General features: G+C 54.3%; 1 protein-coding gene across 1 annotated transcript in view; it reads right to left on the bottom strand.

Moving 5' to 3' along the window:
• Positions 1-19,582, bottom strand: part of LOC147672113 (E3 ubiquitin-protein ligase TRIM39-like) — a 219,769-nt gene extending 200,187 nt beyond the window's left edge. Inside the window, exon 1 of the mRNA XM_086948026.1 lies at positions 19,130-19,582. Coding sequence (XP_086804152.1) covers positions 19,130-19,540 — 411 coding nt within the window. The 5' untranslated portion in view covers positions 19,541-19,582. The remainder of the gene's footprint in view (positions 1-19,129) is intronic.
• Positions 19,583-20,185: the final 603 nt, after the last annotated feature.

Below are 20,185 nucleotides of genomic sequence, written 5' to 3'. Positions count from 1 at the left end.
GTTCCTGCCGTTTTGTTTTTCCCGCTTTTCCCGTTTTCTTTTCCCGCCGCTGCCTCCCCTGTGGCCCTGCCCATTCGCTGCCCTCTTTCCCGTCTCCCAGCTGGTCCTCCCTCCCCACCTACCCTTAAATGGCAGCCGCTGCGCGCCTAAAGCAAGCCCGCCTGCGCCCGTCACACCACCCGCAACGCACGCCACCACTAAGATGCCAGCACCCTCATCGCACTCAACCACGGACGCACCCCCAACTGCTACAAGGCCACCCCCAAGCGCACCCACGGCCCTTTCACCTGCCAGAAACTGCAACTTCTCCTGCAACAACAACGCTGAGACCACCACAGCAACGGAACCCAACCAACTACGATGCATCCTGCTCAACACCCATTCCGCACACAAGCACGCCGTCGAGCTCTGGGACCTGCTCACCACCACTCCACCAGACGTCGCCTTCTTGACCGAGATGTGGATGAACGATGCCTCCACCCCAGACATCGCAGTGGCCATCCCCGACGGATACAAGATCTCGCGCAGAGACCGCACCAATGGAGCCGGGGGAGGCATCGCCATAATCCACAAGAACACCATCAAGGTCTCCACAAACACCGACGACACCCTCGCCACCGCCGAACACATGCACTTCAAGATCCACACCGACCCCAAGACCACCCTCATCTACAGACCACCAGGCCCACGTCCCCAATTCTGCAACTCCGTCGTCGACTTCATCAGCACGCACGCCCTGACCTCCACCAACTACATCCTGCTCGGCGACCTGAACTACCACATAGAAAACAACAACAACAGCAACTCCTCCACCCTGATCGACAACCTCGCCACCCTCTAACTGAGACAGATCGTCACTACCCCGACCCACATCGCCGGTCACACGCTGGACGCCATCTTCACCGCCAGCCCCCACGTTGCCTTCAGCCACACTTCCAAATTCACCTGGACGGACCACCACTGCGTCCACTTCACCTTCCAGAAACCAGTCTCCCACCACCGCACGCTACAGATCCCCCGCCGACGCTGGGGAAAAGTCACCAAGGAACGACTAGAAACACACCTCGCACTCAACCCACCGACCCCGAGGAGGGGGCCCGCACCCTCAGACTCTGGATGGAGGACTGCGCCAACACCGTAGCCCCCATGAAACAACCCACTGACAGAGTAGAGTGCCAGCTGGTTCACCCCGGAGCTCCTAGCCTCCAAGCGCACCTGGCAGAAACTGGAGAACATCTGGCTAAACGACAGAACACCCGCCTCGTCTGACCTGCTACCCCACCACATCGCCAACAAAGCCGTCAGCATCATCGCACCCCACCTGCGTAACATCATCAACCTCTCCTTCGAGACCGCTACCTTCCCGAAGAGCTGGAAACACGCCGAGATCAATGCCCTCCTGAAGAAACCCAAGGCTAACCCGAGCGACCTCAAGAACTTCTGGCCCATCTCCCTGCTTCCGTTCCCTGCGAATGTCATGGAAAAGATAGTCAACACCCAGCTCACCCGCTACCTAGAAGACAACAGCATCCTGGACCCCTACCAGTCAGGCTTCCGCAGCAACTACAGCACAGAGACCGCCCTCATCGCCGCCACAGATGACATCAGAATCCTACTCGACAGCGGCGAGACAGCGGCCCTCATCCTCATGGACCTCTCTGCCGCCTTCGACACCGTCGGCCACCGCACACGCCTCTACGATGCAGGGATCCTAGACAAGGCCCTGGACTGGACCACCTCCTTCGTCACCGACAGAACCCAGAGAGTCCGCCTCCCCTCGTTCCACTCCGGATCCACCACTACCATCTGCGGCGTCCCCCAGGGATCCTCACTCAGCCCGACTCTGTTCAACATCTACATGGACCCCCTCGCTCGCATCGCCAGACTGCACTACCTCAACATAATCTCCTACGCCGACACCCAGCTGATCCTCTCCCTCACCAAAGACCGCCTCACCGCCAAATCCAACCTACACCAGGGCATGAAGGCCGTCGCCGAATGGTTGGAGGCAAGCCGACTCAAACTGAACAGGGACAAGACGGAGATCCTCATCTTCGGGCCCAATCCCTAAGCGTGGGACGACTCCTGGTGGCCAGCATCACTGGGAACCCCCCCAGCACCAACCAACCACGCACGCAACCTAGGGATCATCCTCGACTCCAAGCTCAACATGACCAACCGAGTCCACGCAGTCTCCTCCTCCTGCTTCCACACTCTCCGCAAGATCTACAGATGGATCCCGACGGACCCACGGAAAACCGTCAACCACGCCCTTGAATATGGAAACGCCCTCTACGTCGGAGCCCCGTCCAAACTCATCAACAGACTCCAAAGAATCCAGAACGCCTCCGCACGCCTGATCCTCAACGTCCCACGCCCTGACCACATCACCCCGCACCCGAGAGACCTGCACTGGCTCCCTGTCGACAAAAGAATCACATTCAAACTCATGATCCACGCACACAAGGCACTCCACAACACCGGCGTTGCCTACCTCAACGACAGACTCTCCTTCTACGTACCCAACAGGAAACTCTGCTCTGCCGACCTATACCTGGCCGCCGTCCACAGAACCACTTCCGGGGGCAGATCTTTCTCCCACCGCGCCGCCAAGTCCTGCAACGGACAGACCTCCCGGCATTCAGAAGACTGCTCTTCGACCACTAGCTGCAACTCTACCCCCCCCAACCCCCCCCCAGTGCCTTGAGACCCTAGCGGGTAAGCAGTGCGCTTTACAAATTCCCTGATTGATTGATTGAGCCAATCAGATGGCAGAATTCCCAAGTATCGATATCTGTAAATGTCGATATTTCTCAAAAACTACTGAACGGGTTTACACCAAATAAACAAAAGTGTGCTTTCTAGACCAAGACCCTTCTCACCGCCAAATTTGGTGTAATTACGTTCACCCGTTCGACCAGTAGCCTTGTCTAAAGTGTCCAATGGAAATTAACATGAAGAAACCATGTTTTGGGCCCCCCCCCCCTTTTTCTCGCCCCTCCCCTTGATGAATCACCCCCAAACTTTCATATGAACAAAGAATTCGTTTTGAAAATGTCATGAAGATTCATCAAATGACGCCACAGTTATAAGCAAAACAAAAATGCTCTTCCTAAGGAAACTCAGTCCTAACTATAACTACCTACTGGTGACCGCCAGTAGGATATATGGCTAGATATATACATACATACATACATACATACATACACACACACACATGCAGCAGTGGTGGACTAGATGAGTACATAATTGGAGGGGTGCCTCTAAGCGCCCAAGACAGGGGAACTCCTTTTTAGTTTGAAGCTGTTTGGTTGCAAAGACATATTGGGGACATGGTGAAAGAGGACCTAGGAATGCATTCCTCCTATTACTTACCTATGACTTTTTGTTTCGTCACTCAAGAGTGTTTTTTAGGTCTCGTGGCGTTTACCGCGCGAAAGCGCGGTCTCGCCAGAGACCTATTGTCAGCAGCTCAGCTTCCCAGGAGACAAGAGATGACCACGCGCATCTTGAAGAATCGGAGCGGGCCGCGCGCGAAGCGCTCGCTGTGGCCATCTCCTGTCTCCTGGGAAGCTCCACACAGCCACACCTCCCCCTGCTTTCAAACATCCATGCGCACACAGACACACACACACGCGCGCGCACATGCACGCACGTACACATACAGAGGCACACCCCCCCTCCCCCACCCCCCCACACACACGAGCGCACAGAGACCCCCCACGCTGCCCCCCTCCAACTAAGCCCCACTCACCACATCGACGCCACTCCTCCCGGCCCAGGTGGGGCATTGGATTCCGATCCACCAGCCACATCGCCTAGTTCCCGGCGCCCCACCAGCGTTAGTCCGGCTTCTTCCGTGGAGACTGCTGGTCACACTGGCATTTCCTACCCAGGGGAGGGGCATCACGGGAGCGATACGGGCACCATGAGCGTCCTGCTGCTGGCTGAGCCTTGAGGGAGCTCACCCTTCCCGGACCACTGAGCCCAAGCCCTGCCTCGCGCTGCTGCAGTGGGAGGGCAGGACAGTGCAATACGATCACACTACGGGCAGGAACGTCAGAGCGTCCGTGACGTACGATGTGGTCGTCATCTGAAGGGAAAAAAGCACTTGCATGCTGGTATTTTTAGTCTCCCTATTTGGCCAAAGTACTTCAAGACCCACAAACACTTTGTGCAAGCAAACGACGAATAATGGTAGAATAATAATTTATCCTCTCCTATAATATTTAGGGAACTTATTTGCCTCTTTTTCGAGTTTCAAGGGAGGCTCAGAAATACAGGCACTTTCAGGAGGCGTCAGCCCCGTGCGTGAGTTGCATCATCAGAGCTGTGTGAATAATAACCGCGTCAGCCCCGTGTGTGAGGTGCATCATCAGAGCTGTGTAAATAATAACTGCGTCAGCCCTGTGCGTGAGGTGCATCATTAGAGCGTTGTGAATAATAACAGCAGTGAGCCTGTGCGTGAGGTGCATCACTTATTTGCCTCTCTTTCGAGTTTCAAGGGAGGCTCAGAAATACAGGCACTTTCAGGAGGCGTCAGCCCCGTGCGTGAGGTGCATCATCAGAGCTGTGTGAATAATAACAGCTGTGAGCCCGTGCCTGAGGTGCATCATCAGAGCTGTGTGAATAATAACTGCGTCAGCCCCGTGCGTGAGGTGCATCATCAGAGCTGTGTGAATAACAGCTGTGAGCCCGTGCCTAAGGTGCATCACCAGAACTGTGTGAATAATAACTGCGTCAGCTCCGTGCGTGAGGTGCATCATCAGAGCTGTGTGAATAATAACTGCGTCAGCTCCGTGCGTGAGGTGCATCATCAGAGCTCTGTGAATAATAACAGCTGTGAGCCCGTGCCTAAGGTGCATCACCAGAGCTGTGTGAATAATAACTGCGTCAGCTCCGTGCGTGAGGTGCATCATCAGAGCTGTGTGAATAATAACTGTGTCAGCTCCGTGCGTGAGGTGCATCATCAGAGCTCTGTGAATAATAACAGTTGTGAGCAACAGCATACTCTTGCACACACTCTCACTGCTCACCAATTCAAAGTTAGCTAAAAAATGTATTCAACGCATTGTCATACACAAAGCCAATAACTCAAACTTTAATGCTGTGAGACCTATTGCATTGTAAATGCTTTTTTTTGCTGGCTTTGTTTTAGCCCATCAAATGTGACCCTTGTCACTCCAATGGAGAACAGTGTCTTTAATACCTCTCGGTTTGGCTCCTATGCTTCCACAAAGAGCTGCTTTCGTGAACTCTTCTTTGTTATATTATGAGGGTTTCACGGATGTCTCCCATGTATGCTTCTCTCCAGCACGGTCTGCTCCTAAGGACCCCATGCTCCAGAATCCTATTGATTTGTACAGCATCGACCTCATACAAAAACATCCTGAGTTGCATACTACACATCATGTCACTATTTCTTGGGACACACTGCTTCCATTTTACTGGGGAAAGAGTATATATGTATCTGTTAATTAACCACATCGCTGCTTGCAAGTTTCCCCTCCTCTGCTGGACAGCAATGAAAACGGGTGTGGTCATGATGAGCTCAGCTCGTCATGAGCACAGGAGCACTGTACTGCATGACGAGCTCAGCTCGTCATGAGCATGGAAGGGGTTATAGAGCGCCCTATGACCAGAATGGTATCCTGGTGCTAGACAGCTGAAAAAAGACTCATCAGTAGGAGGTACAAGTGATGAAGTGACGGTATTGCAACAGAGAACCAGAGTTTCATGTCAATAGTTAATGAGGGAAGAGCCAAGTTTTCAGGGCCTTAACAGTTCGAATTGGGATCTTACAGAGACTGGTAGCTTGTTCCATAGTAACGCAGCTTTCACAGTGAAGGTGCGTCTTCCCTGTAATTGTAATGAGATTTTTAAATCGCATGGCTGCCCGAGAGCGTCTCAGCGCTGACAGAAGATCTGGATAGATCAGGCGAGAGCGGGAAGATGGTTAAGGGAACAGCCAAGTCTTTAAAGACTTTCGAAAGGGCAGAAGGTTAGGTTGGGCATGGAGGTCCAGTGGAAGAGCATTCCACATCTTGGACGCCTGATAGGAAAACCGCCGGCCTCCGGAGCGTGCTTTCTTAATCCTGGGTATTTGGGTATGGTGGGCATTAGAGGATCGGAGGGTTCTAGTCGTGGTATGAGGGACAACGAGGTCCTTAAGGATAGGCGGGGCTTTTCCATGAAGGATTTTATGGGTTAGGCACAGGGCCTTGAACTGCACCCTTTGCTCCATGGGCAGCCAGTGAAGTGCTCTGATCGCCGGTTTGGCTGAGCAGCGGTTTTTAGTGCCCGTGAGAATCCGAGCGGCATCATTTTGCACCACCTGCAGCCTGGCTGTGACTTTCTTTGGTGCACCGAGATATAGGGCATTTCCGTAGTCCAGTCTGGACAGGATGAGGCCCAGTAGGAGTAGCTTTCTTGACTGGAAAGGAAGCAAGGAGAGAATCTTGCGGGTAATACGTAGTAAGCCAAAGCAGGTTCCAGCCGTTTTCCTTGCCTGGGTGTTTAGGGTCAGGTTATGGTCTAACCAAATCCCCAAGCTTTTGATGTCAGTTTTGGGGGTTGGGGGAGGACCCATGCACGGGGGCCATAGAGACTCCGGTCGGAAGTGGGACTGATTGCCCATCACCATTATCTCCGTTTTATCCCCATTGAGTTTTAAATGGGAGGAATTCATCGAGCTGACTATGTCCCCCAGGCAGGAGTGCAGGTCGATGGTAAGATTACCTAGCCGACTGAGGGAGACAACCAGCTGAGTGACGTCCGCGTAGGTCAGGAGTTTAATACCATACGGGATGACAATTTTTTCCAGGGGCGACATATACACGTTGAAGAGCGTCGGGCTCAATGACGAGCCCTGGGGCACTCCGCAACGTATAGGGGTCTCCCTGGAGATAAAGTCGCCTTCCGCCACCTGGAAAGCGCGATTGTGGAGATAAGATTTGAGCCAAGAGAGGGCCGGCCCTGAAATACCAAGGTTTTCGAGCCGCTGTGCCAGGATGATGTGGTTGACGGTGTCGAATGCCGCGCTGAGATCCAGAAGGGTCACTGCCACTGATCCTCCTGCATCAATGATCTTCCTAGCCTCTTCGACAACCTCCACCATCGCTGTTTCCGTGCCCTGGCCCGGGCGGAAGCCAGTCTGTGATGTTTTTAGCAAATCGTTGGATTCCAAATAGTTTGATAGCTGACCATTGATGAATTTTTCAGCCATCTTGCTAATGCCAGGGAGGAGAGAAATCGGCCTGAAGTTGGCCAGATTGCTAGGGTCAAGGTTGTGTTTTTTGATTAAGGCTTTGACCACAGCCTTCTTCCAGCTTGCGGGAACCGTTCCACTTTCTATAGAAGTGTTTATCAGGTTCACCATTGGTGCTAGAATGGTAGGGGCGGCCTATTTCAGATGTCTGACTGGCGCTGGGTCATGCGGGGACCCGCTTTTGAGGGATTGAAGGATGGGCCCTAAGGTTGCCTCACTGATGGGGAAAAACCCGATTAGTTCTGTATCCCTGTTCTGGCACTGCGGCGAGTGAAGAGGTGGGGGGTCCACAGGGAGAAGAGGGGGGAGATGTTGAAGGATATTTTGTATTTTCAGGTCAAAGAACGTGGCTAACTCATTACAATGATGGTCCGAGAGATTATGCGTGACAGTTGATTCTGGGGTCTTTAAAAGTTTTTTCACAATTTGGAACGTTTCTCTGGACGAACAGGATGCCTCACTAATTTGTTCATTAAAAAAGGATATTTGAGCATTTTTAGGGCCTTTTTGTAGTGGAGGATAGTCCGTTTATAGTCATTTTTAGGTCGCGCCTGCGATTGCAGGGGCGAAAGCCCCTGCTGTCGCAAAGCGATCTATTGTAATCATTTCAGTAATTTACCGTTCAAGGACTAGGCACAGGAGACAACAGACTGTCACGCGCACGCAGCCGGCCGGAATCGGATCAGGTCACGCGCTCCGATCCCGGCCGGCTGTTCACAACACATGCACACGCAGGCAGGCACAGGCAGGCACACACAACACACACACAGACAGACAGACGCAGACAGACGCACGCACACACACACACACACACACACATTCCCCCCCCCCCCTCCAAACTCACCGGTAGAAGCGTAAACCGGAACGTGCAATTATTTCCGCAGCTACAGGGGCGCCAGGATTGCCCAAGCTTACCTTCAGAATTATTCATGTGATGCGGAGCTGCTTTGTCTAATTTGAAACCATCATTTTATAATTCTGGCTCCATGAATAACGAACGTCTCCCCGTTGCAGAAGTGAAACTTACTTCCCGATGCGTCGAAGCTTCCCATTGGTCATTGAGCGTAGCTGTCCAATTGGCTGTTAACTTCTTGCTCTTAAAGCATCCGCGTGATTGTATTGGAGCAATCCAGCATTTTTGCTTATGTCCTGGTGTCAGAAAATTACATAAGGACAAACTCGTCATGTTTCTCTGGGGAAATAGGTGTCGACGAAAAATTCTTCGGAGGCAAAACTTTAAAATTCGGTGCGGGTAAATAACGCATGCGACGCCTCTCTGCATGCGGTAAATACTCACGAGACTTGCTCAATTTGCAATTAGGAAATATGAAGGACTCTGTCCGAGTATCCTCGCCACACAATGAGTTAGGCGAGGTTATTACAAGAACTAGTTCTAGCTGACGTTGATATGTTTGTAATAGATGCAGATGCCAATATTTTACTTTTTGCTGTGGCGTCGTTGAAGGTTTTTCTACAAATTCGAGCATGTGGCCCATGTTCCCTCTACGGCGAGCAGGCACCCTGCCTTTACTTAGCACGCGGACGTGCTCAGGTAGCACGCACCTCAGAGCACACACTACACACAAGAGAAAGTACAGTATTCAGCTGCTTATTTCTTCAAATGAACGGCATAAAAAAATCACCCTCACTCTTTTTGCTACAGTGCTTAATAAGTGTAGGCAGAGGACCATAAATGACAGGAACACCTAGGTGCCCTTCTTCAATGGCCCTGTGATGGTTGCAGGTGCTGCCGCAGTTACAGCAAGTGCTATATAAACAATGAGGGACAAGTATGCGCCTGGGCAGCAATTCGCGAAGGCCTGGGTGGCAGTGTGAGAAGGGTCTGCGGCGTGGGCCTCTGCTGCCTGGGGGTGAGCACGGAAAGCTGATCACATCGGGTGATCGTAGGCTGGCAGTGTCTTCCAAGGAAGTAGCAACCTCTTGTCAGATAAAGCCAGTTGTGTGAAAATGTCAACATTTTAATTACAAACTGCTCTGTATCTATGGGTGCTGCAAATAATGACTGCACTTTCCTGGTGAGGAAATCCAATAACTCATTTCAAAACACTTGTGTTCTTTCATTAGAAAAATCAATATACGTTAAAATACTTCAGAACGCATTAATTTAAAAGACTCTTTCCAAAGAATGCTTAGCATTTTCCCTGAAATAAGGATATTTTCATAAATTAAGAAAGAAGCTTTTAATCTCATTGTGGGTCCCCCCTCGTTATGGGCAAGTAACATGCTCACATTGTGCCTCAGGCTCACCTTCTGCTCGCTGGCAAGCCCCTTCACAAGTCTTGCTTACCTGTGCCAGTGTCGCTCTCGGTGTTCCCAATCTGACTCTGCCAAAAGCATTGCCGATTCACCATGTGTCACTTTAAGATGTACTCTTGATCAGCATGGCTCTCATGCGTGTTTTGGTGTATGTCCTTACATTGTATGAATTAAATCCCACCCTATGCCACATTTCCTTAGTTAGCTAAGCAAATGTGAGTTACTCGGGGGGATTTAGTTTGAATCTACTGCTACACATGAAAATCTATACATTTTAGCTCTGTCAAGACTCTTGCTGGGCCATAACATGCATACATTTACCTTTGTTTCTGACTCTGAGTGCCAAGCTGAAATAGAGCACAAGGTACGCGAGTAGATGGCATGGCATCTGGTAAACCTAGTTGTTCTCTCAGTGTTTTGAAGGACCAACATACGTGTTGCCCTGCGCAGACTTCACATTAGGGCGCATTACCTTTCAATCCTAGCTGTCTAAACGTCACTGACATATGGCATCCCTCTGTTGTAGTTTGTCTGGGCGGGTGATACTGGTGCGGACTGTGCAATACGTTTAAGGCCAGTTTGAAGTTAGATATGTTTCTATCACTTAAAGCCTTCAACTTGACGACGCTTGAAATGTCTTAACATATGGCCAATGTCTTGCGACAAATGTCACTAATGCAGTTTTGGCTTTTACTGCGCAAAGAGCTCTAGTGAGCATTATTTATTTTTCCACTACAAAGATGCGCACGTTTTATTTTGAGCACTCTAACGAGGAACTGAACATTATGTTATCGTTCTACTTCTGAAACCGCGTGCAGATTTGCAAATTGTGTTACAGTCTCAAGACAAAATCTCAAACAATAAAAGAGGGGTAATTTCAAACTTGGTGAACATCACATTTGTGTTTTCTTTACCCAAAGCTGTGAGGTAGTTCAGCTGGCAGAAGTCCAGAAATATATTTCAAGAGGGGTATGTCCCCCTGTTAAGACGCAACATTAAAGAAAGGCCCTTGGGGGGCACCTCTCACTGATATTTGGAGAGAAAATGGTATAGTATGCAAGGTGATTTTGGAGCCTTTGAATTATTAGTGTTATTCTGTTTGAAGGAATATGTATTTTTTTATGCAGGTATTAAAGCACTGTGAGAGTTGTATGATGTGGTAAATAATTTGCATGTATATTTCATTTTTTTATCTTTACTGATGGTTTTACTGGTTAGTTTGGTTGGCGATTTGATCCCTTAGCACCACTTTTCCTTACTGCCTTGTGGTAGGCAGTCTTGTGGGAGCCAAGGACTACTTCTCCATCTGTTCATTCTACACGTGTCCATCCCTTCTGCACAGAGAAAACGTACCATAAACGTGGTGTTTTGAATACATGTCTTTATTGATTTACAAATCTTGTTACCACAAGTATGTACCTGTTAAAGTGAGTAAAAAGCTCATATTCAGGAGGTTAATTACATACTAAAATATATATTATTGTGGTAGCTGAGGTTTAGAGTGGACAATACAAGGTCAGTCACATTCACATTCTGTACAATTCATATTGGCATGGAGTGGGCGAGTAGGTTTCACAAACTGCCTCAAATGGAGGTAGGGGGCATACATGCCAACATTATAGAACAGGAAAATGGGAGATTCTGGAGAGAGAGAAAACAAGCATTGGCATAGCCAATAGGTCTCGCCTTTGGGACCTTCTAAATATTAAGTTATGCAGCACAATATCCTTGTGCACCAACATTACTGTTGCATGGTTAAACACTTATAAGGTCCCAAAGGCGAGACCTATTGGCTATGCCAATGCTTGTTGCTATTGAGATCGAAATCTTTCCTCCATACTCTTTCCGCTCTCTTGCAAATTTTCTTTAAGAGGCGGACCTCGTGGGTGAACCACGGGGAGGTGGCTTTTATCCTAGGTTTCCGATACGGTTTTTTGGGAAGAACTGTATCTAAGGATTTAGAAATCCAGGACGTGAACTCCACGTCTGCTAATTGAGGGTTCAATTCGGGATGTGGCCTGGTGTCCTCTAGTGCTTGTTTCCATTTGTCGATGTCAAGTTTCGCCCATGGACGGGAAGGTCTGCTAGCTGCTTGGGTGGAAGGAAGAGTGGACTGAATTTGCCAACTGAAAGGGATGAGCAGATGGTCGGACCATGGCACAGGGATCGGTGTTCCCACCACAAGAGCAGGAAAATTGCAAAAGATGGGATCAAGCAGGTGTCCACGATTATGTGTGGGAAGATCGTTTTGTAAGTGGAGTTGGTGGGCTGCCAGGTCTAAAATCAGTTCTGTGGCTATTTCATCTTTATTATTGTCAAAGTGGACATTGAGGTCCCCTAAAATTAGGAGATTGGGCCGTTTACTGGCCATGGACAAGGAGGATTCCAGAAGTGAGTTATGGAATTGCCCCGTGGCTCCTGGTGGATGGAAAATTAGAACTCCTGAGAGGGAGAAACGGGGGACATTTGGATAGTGAAGTGCGAATTTTCACAGTCCGTCAGGGGGCTATCAAAGAATCTACATGAGAAAGACTCTTTAAAGATAATGGCGATTCCTCCTCCCCTACCCTTAGGACGGTTCATGTGTTGTATCAGGAATCCGTGGGGTAGTGCCTGTACTACATCGGCGTCTGAGTCAGGCGCAAGCCATGTTTCTGTAAGGAACAGGATCTCTAGATGGTGTTCCTCGATAAGTAGGTGTATTTTATGGGCGTGTTTGGGCAGAGACCTGCAGTTGATCAGAGCCATGTTGATGATCGTCTGAGGGTGGTGCTGGTTCATAGAGGGAGGGAGTTTGAAAGTGTTGGACAGGCCACATGAAGGGCTCGCTCCCTCCCCGCATGACAGAGCCCGGGCATCAGCTCTCCAGGTGCTACCCACAGAAGCAACCCACACTCCGTCCCCTACGGGACTCCTACTCCCGGACATCTCTGTATCACGGGCCCGGGCCACCGTCAGCACCATTGCCCAGCCCGGCCGCCATCTTGGACACTGCACCACGAGGCCGCATGGCCTCAGCTCGACCCCAACCCTGGGCCTGGCCAGGCCCCGATATCTCGGCACCACCATCCACCCAGGAGGTGAACGGACCACTTGGCAGGTCAATGGGAGAAAGAAGTGTCGATGGCTCTCCCCCGCCAGGTGCCGATCGCCCCCAGCCTCCCCGGGCGCTGGCTCCACCCCCCTGCTGGGGGTCTGGACTCCCTCATCCCGGACCTCCCGACCTCCAAGTGCGAGGGTCCGGACATCAAAGGGCGCCAGACCTATAACTGGGGCAGCTCCAGAGCAGGAAGGCAGTTGTATCCTGGAGTCGAGAGACACCGAGAAGAACTCATCCTTGACGGACTACTGGCACTGCCGTAGCCCTGCCTTGTGAACTATTGTCCTGCCTGCTGGCGCTGCCACAACCTTCTGCATCCTTCATCCTCGTCGGGACCTGCTGGCGCTGCCGCGGACCGTTGTCCTTACCACCTTCCCCGGGACCTGCTGGCGCCGCCGCGGACCGTCGCTACCTACGATCATCTCGGGACCTGCTGGCGCTGCCGCGGCCCGTCCACCTAGAACGCCGAGCTCGAGGATTGTGAGCTATCCATCATCACATCTACCAGATTGGTAACCAGACTGTCCCGCTACCCCCTGTCCCATCCAAGAGACTAGAATCGAGGGGACCCCTGAGTCCAGACCTCCTTGTACCATCTTCTCGTACCTAAAGATTACTTATAAAGAACGTTAAACCTTATCTTTGTGTGGTGTACGTCTGTGGGGGGGAAGTTACTCGTCTGTACGATCGAGGTGGCATAAGGAATCTCTGGAGTATGAAATCCTCGACCGAGCCCCCGTGCCTGGCTCGTTCTGGCGCAGACAGGCTTGCCTTAGGCGCGCCTTCGGCGCGCAATCGTCGCGCCCGCTGCGCTCGTCCGCTGCGCTTCCGATGGGTAAGCATGTTTTTTGGAGGAGAGTGTTGGAGAGGGGGCGTGGCCAGCACGAGTGGGCGTGTCGGCTGGGGCCGGAATGGCGGCAAGAATCACAGACACTCACCGGCAGCAGCGTTTAATCGGCTGTGCGGGAGTGTCAGTGGCTGCAGTTATGAGTGCCCAGGGGGTAGGTGAATCTAAACACACAGATTTATCACAATAAATGTTTTAAAAATCGCTATAGTGGCTCCCGGCTTTTCGCCTCAGGAAGGGTTCTGTAAATGCGGCGCTCTCACTCAGCGCGCGATTAAGTATCCAGGAGAGGGGGCGTGGCCAGCACGAGTGGGCGTGTCGGCTGGGGCCGGAATGGCGGCAAGAATCACAAACACTCACCGGCGGCAGCGTTTAATCGGCTGTGCGGGAGTGTCAGTGGCTGCAGTGAAGAGTGCCCAGGGGGTAGGTGAATCTAAAAACACAGATTCATCACAATAAATGTTTTAAAAATCGTTATAGTGGCTCCCGGCTTTTCGCCTCAGGAGGGGTTTTGCCGTACTTTATTGAATCTCTGGTCATAGACATTTATGTGTGGTTGAGCGAAGAGTTCTACCGGGAGTAGGTCTCCTTAATCTAGTCTGTAATGGCTTTGGTCCTTTGTTATGAAACACCTTCAATACAATACAGAGTGATTTAAAAATAATCCTCTGTTCAATGGGTAGCCAGTGGAGATCTCCAAGACCACCAGCGGAATTCTGAGATCTATTTAGTTTGACTATGATCATCTTAAGGCGTTCCAATTTTTTTTGTAGATAGTTAGGGGCTCACAGAAGGAGGGCATTGCAATAATCCCATCTACTTAGTATTACGCCTCTGGAAATCAGGGACCTTGCTTGGGCAGCTAACAGTGGGTACAATTTCCTGAGGTCTGAATAAAGGAGATTGTGGCTCCCAGCTCCTCCGTTCACATGCTCTTCAAGTGAGATATCCTCATCTAGCACTACTCCCATATTCCGGACTATCGTGGCATTGCCAAGAGGGGTCTCCATAGGTAGAGGCCTGAGACTGGCAGGTACAGGTCTTGGGATTTTACTAGAGGGGCAGCAGAGAAGGTCTAGGGGCTACATACCTCGCACAAGGGCCTCGCCTGGTGCCCCTCACACAGACCCTGGCCCCCAAGGGCTACACATCTCGTACAAGGGCCTCTCCTATGGCCCCTCACACAGACCCTTGGTACCAGAGGCTGCAAACCATACACAGGGGCCTCTCACACAGACCCTGGAGCCAAGGGGCTGCACAACCCACACAGGGGCCTCTCCAAGACGCTGGACACCAGGGGCTGCAAACCTCACACAGGGGCTCTGGGACCTTCTCGCCACAACAGCGCCGGACGTCGCCTTCCTCACGGAAACCTGGATGAACGCCTCCTTAGCCCCCGACATCGCCATAGCCATCCCGGACGGCTACAAGATCACCCGGAAGGACTGCGTCAACCAAACCGGAGGAGGATTCGCCATCATTTACAGGAACACCATCAGCGTCACAACCAATTCCGAAGACACCCTCACCGCTGCCGAACACCTAGATTTCCAGATCCACGCCGCCTCCAAAACCACCCTCAGAGGAACCCTCATCTACAGACCCCCGGGCCCCCACACACAATTCAGTGAAGCCAGCGCTGACTTGATCAGCCCGCACGCCCTCGCCTCACCAGACTACATTCTCCTGGGCGACCTGAACTTCCACCCGGAGAACAACAACGACAGCAACACCACCACCCTACTCGACAACCTCGGACTCAAGCAACTGGTGAACACCCCCACCAACGAAGCCGGCCACACACTCGACCCCATCTTCTCCGCCAGCAGCCACGTTACTTTCAGCCACGCCACCAGACTACACTGAACCGACAACAGCTGCATCCACTTCACCTTCAAGAAGACGACATCCCACCACCGCCCACAACAAATCCCCCGCAGATGAAGGAGCAAAGTAACCACCGACCAGCTAACCACAACACTGAGCCAGAACCCACCAATGGACACTACTGACACCAACGCCGCAGCCCTCAACCTCACTCAGTGGATCACCAACTGCGCCGACGCCCTTGCACCACTGAAGAACCCCTCAGGCAAGCCCAGCAACAGGAGAGCCACATGGTTCACCGACGACCTTAAAGACCCGAAGAAATTCTGCCGAACCCTCGAGAAAGCCTGGCGCCACGAACAGTCGACAGAAAACCTGACAGCCCTCAAGAACGCCACTCGCAAACACCACCAGCTGATCCGCGCCACCAAAAGGACATCGTTCAAAGAGCGGCTGGACAACAACACACACAACAGCAAGGAACTCTTCAGCATCATAAAAGAGCTCTCGAACCCCAGCGCCAGCAACAACATCACCCCATCGCAAGACCGCGGCAACTCCCTCGCCGCGTTCTTCCACCACAAGATCGCCGACATACACAACAGCTTCGGCCCCCAGACCCCGCCTCCAGCCACCGAACCAGCGCACCCCATCACCACCCTCAATGCCTGGTCTCCCATCAGCACTGAAGTCACCACCCACGCGATGAACACCATCCACTCCGGCTCTCCCTCCGACCCATGCCCTCACCACATCTTCAACAAAGCTGACACCATCATCACACCCCATCTCCGGTATGTCATAAACAACTCCTTCACCTCCGCCACCTTCCCAGAGAGCTTGAAGCACGCAGAAATCAACGCCCTACTGAAGAAACCCACAGCGGACCCCAAAGACCTCAAGATTTTCTGCCCCATCTCTCTACTCCCTTCCCGGCAAAGGTCATCGAGAAGACCGTCAATAATCAGCTGACTGCATTCCTCAAGGCAAACGGCTCCCTCGACCCATCCCAGTCTGGATTTCGAACCAACCACAGCACCGAGACAGCCCTCATCGCAGCCACCACCGACATCAGGACCCTGCTCGACAACGGAGAAACTGCCGCCCTCATCCACCTAGACCTCTCAGCCGCCTTAGATACTGCCTGCCATCGCTCCCTAATAACCCGCCTCCATAACACTGGGATCCTAGGAAAAGCTCTGGACTGGATCACCTTGTTCCTCTCAGACAGAACCCAGCGAGTCCGCCTCCCCCCCTTCCGCGGCCGAGAACATCTGCGGCGTACCCGAAGGCTTCTCGCTCAACCCTATCCTCTTCAATATCTACATGACCCCCTCGCCGCCATCGCATGTAACACAATCTAAACATCATCATCACCTACGCCGACGACACCCAGCTGATACTCTCCCTCACCAAAGACCCTGCCTCTGCCAGAATCAGCCTCCAGGAAGGAATGAGAGACGTCGTTGAATGGGTGAAGCTCAGCCGTCTGAAACTGAACTCAGACAAGACTGAGGTCCTCATCCTCAGACCATCTCCCTCCGCCTGGGATGACTCCTGGTGGCCCACAGAACTGGGCACCACAGCGACACCCACTGACCACGCACGCAACCTGGGATTCACCCTGGACTCCTCTCACGATGACCAAGTTAGTCAACGGCAATTCATCCTCATGCTTCAACACCCTGCGCATGCTCCGAAAAATCTTCCGGTGGATCCCCACCGGAACCAGAAAGGCGGTCACCCAGGCCCTCGTCACCAGCTGACTTGACTATGGGAGCCCCCTCTACGCTGGAACCACGGCCAAACTGCAGAAAAGACTCCAGCGCATACAGAACACATCTGCACAACTCCTCCTCAACATCCCTCGCCACAGCCACATCTCTGCCCACCCTGGGCCCACTCTCACAGACCCTGGGGCCCCTACCACAGAACCTGGGGCCCCACCCACAGACCCTGGGGCCCCACCCACAGACCCTGGGGCCCCAGAGGCTGCACTTCAAACACAGGGGCCCCTCCCACAGACCCTGGGGGCCCTCCCACAGACCCTGGGGCCCCCCTCGCTGACCCTCTCTCACGGACCCTGGGGCCCCTCTCACGGACCCTGGGGCCCCAGAGGCTGCACCTCACACACAGGGGCCCCTCCCACAGACCCTGGTGCCCCCTCTCACAGACACTAGGTCCCCTCCCACAGACCCTGGGGCCCCAGAGGCTGCACCTCACACACAGGGGCCCCTCCCACAGACCCTGGGGGCCCTCCCACAGACCCTGGGGGCCCCCTCGCTGACCCTCTCTCACGGACCCTGGGGCCCCTCTCACGGACCCTGGGGCCCCTCTCACGGACCCTGGGGCCCCAGAGGCTGCACCTCAAACACAGGGGCCCCTCCCACAGACCCTGGGCCCCCTCTAACAGACCCTGGGGCCCCTCACACAGACCCTGGGGGCCCTCCCACAGACCCTGGTGCCCCCTCTCACAGACACTAGGTCCCCTCCCACAGACCCTGGGGCCCCAGAGGCTGCACCTCACACACAGGGGCCCCTCCCACAGACCCTGGGGGCCCTCCCACAGACCCTGGGGGCCCTCCCACAGACCCTGGGGGCCCCCTCGCTGACCCTCTCTCACGGACCCTGGGGCCCCTCTCACGGACCCTGGGGCCCCAGAGGCTGCACCTCAAACACAGGGGCCCCTCCCACAGACCCTGGGCCCCCTCTAACAGACCCTGGGGCCCCTCACACAGACCCTGGGGGCCCTCCCACAGACCCTGGGGGCCCTCCCACAGACCCTGAGGCCCCCCTCACTGACCCTGGGCCCCCCCCTCACTGACCCTGGGCCCCCCCCTCACAGACCCTGGGGCCCCTCTCTCAGACCCTGGGGCCCCTCTCTCAGACCCTGGGGCCCCTCTCACTGACCCTGGAGCCTCTCCCACAGACCCTGGGGCCCCCCCTCACTGACCCTGGGGCCCCTCTCACAGACCCTGGGGCCCCTCTCTCAGACCCTGGGGCCCCTCTCACTGACCCTGGAGCCTCTCCCACAGACCCTGGGGCCCCCCCTCACTGACCCTGGGGCCCCTCCCACAGACCCTGGGCCCCCCCCTCACTGACCCTGGGGCCCCCCCTCACTGACCCTGGGGCCCCTCACACAGACCCTGGGGGCCCTCCCACAGACCCTGAGGCGCCCCTCACTGACCCTGGGCCCCCCCCTCACTGACCCTGGGCCCCCCCCTCACTGACCCTGGGGCCCCTCTCTCAGACCCTGGGGCCCCTCTCTCAGACCCTGGGGCCCCTCTCTCAGACCCTGGGGCCCCTCTCTCAGACCCTGGGGCCCCTCTCACTGACCCTGGAGCCTCTCCCACAGACCCTGGGGCCCCCCCTCACTGACCCTGGGGCCCCTCTCACAGACCCTGGGGCCCCTCTCTCAGACCCTGGGGCCCCTCTCACTGACCCTGGAGCCTCTCCCACAGACCCTGGGGCCCCCCCTCACTGACCCTGGGGCCCCTCCCACAGACCCTGGGGCCCCCCCCTCACTGACCCTGGGGCCCCCCCTCACTGACCCTGGGGCCCCTCACACAGACCCTGGGGGCCCTTCCCACAGACCCTGGGGCCCTTCCCACAGACCCTGGGCCCCCCCCCTCACTGACCCTGGGGCCCCCCCTCACTGACCCTGGGGCCCCTCACACAGACCCTGGGGGCCCTCCCACAGACCCTGAGGCCCCCCTCACTGACCCTGGGCCCCCCCCTCACTGACCCTGGGGCCCCTCTCACGGACCCTGGGGCCCCTCTCACAGACCCTGGGGCCCCTCCTGGCCCTCACCTTGTACTCGTCGTAGGCCTCGCCCAGGGGCAGCACGTTGTGGGGCCTGTGGGCGGCGGACATGCTGCAGATGTTGCAGATCAGCCCCTCCTCGCCCCGGCAGAAGATCTTGAGCTGCTCGCCGTGCTCCTCGCACAGGCCCCGCACCCGCAGCGGCTGCAGGCGCAGCTCCTTCACCAGCTCCGCGATGCTGCGCAGCCGCTGGTTGGGCCGCAGGCTCTGGGGCGCGCAGACCTCCCTGCACTCGGGGCAGGTGGCCTGGGCGGCCCCGGCCTTCTCCCAGTTATCGCTGATGCATTGCCGGCAGAAGTTGTGGCCGCAGTCGATGAGCACCGGGTCCTGGAAGTACTCCAGGCAGATAGGGCACTTCACCTCCAGCTCCAGGCCGCGCACGGTGCCTCCCGCCGCCATGGCGCCAGCGCTTTCACTTTCACTTTCAAACCTGCTTCTTCAAGGAAGTAAACTCTGCTTCAACCGTGTCACGTGATCCACGCTAAACACTTCTGGCCAATCATTCCCAGCCGGTGCCCAACGTTCCATCCAACCGCAGGTACCTGTGAAACGCTCCGACTAATCCTGGCTAGTCATGCGGGCGGGGTCAAATATTCCATCCAATCCTCATCTACCTGTGCCGTGCGGCGGGGTCACGCAACATTCTGACCAAACCTTCGCTTGCAATTAGGCTGCTCCGACATTCCAACCAATCCCCGTCCTAGCATGGCTGGTGCCAGATTCCTAATTAATCCCCACCCTATCATGGGGGAAGGTCCAATCTTTCAACCAATCCCCGCCTTATCATATGGGAGGGGGGGGGGAGTCGAACAATCAAACCAATCCCGTCCTATCATGGGGGGGGGGGGCGGGTCCGACTTTCTAACTAATCACCGTCCTACCATATGGGGGCGGGCAACTTTCTAACCAATCCCCGTCCTATCGTGGCCGGAGACTACGGTTTATGCTTCCTCCTACATTATTACAACAAGCCTTCAATCAATCAATCAATCAATCAATCAAAGCATTTATATAGCGCACTACTCACCCGGAGGGTCTCAATCA

This window comes from Lissotriton vulgaris, unplaced genomic scaffold (genome assembly GCF_964263255.1).
Source record: "Lissotriton vulgaris unplaced genomic scaffold, aLisVul1.2 SCAFFOLD_996, whole genome shotgun sequence".
Lineage (NCBI taxonomy): Eukaryota > Metazoa > Chordata > Amphibia > Caudata > Salamandridae > Lissotriton > Lissotriton vulgaris.
Note: the sequence above shows the minus strand (reverse complement) of the source record. Positions and strands in the feature narration are given on the sequence as shown.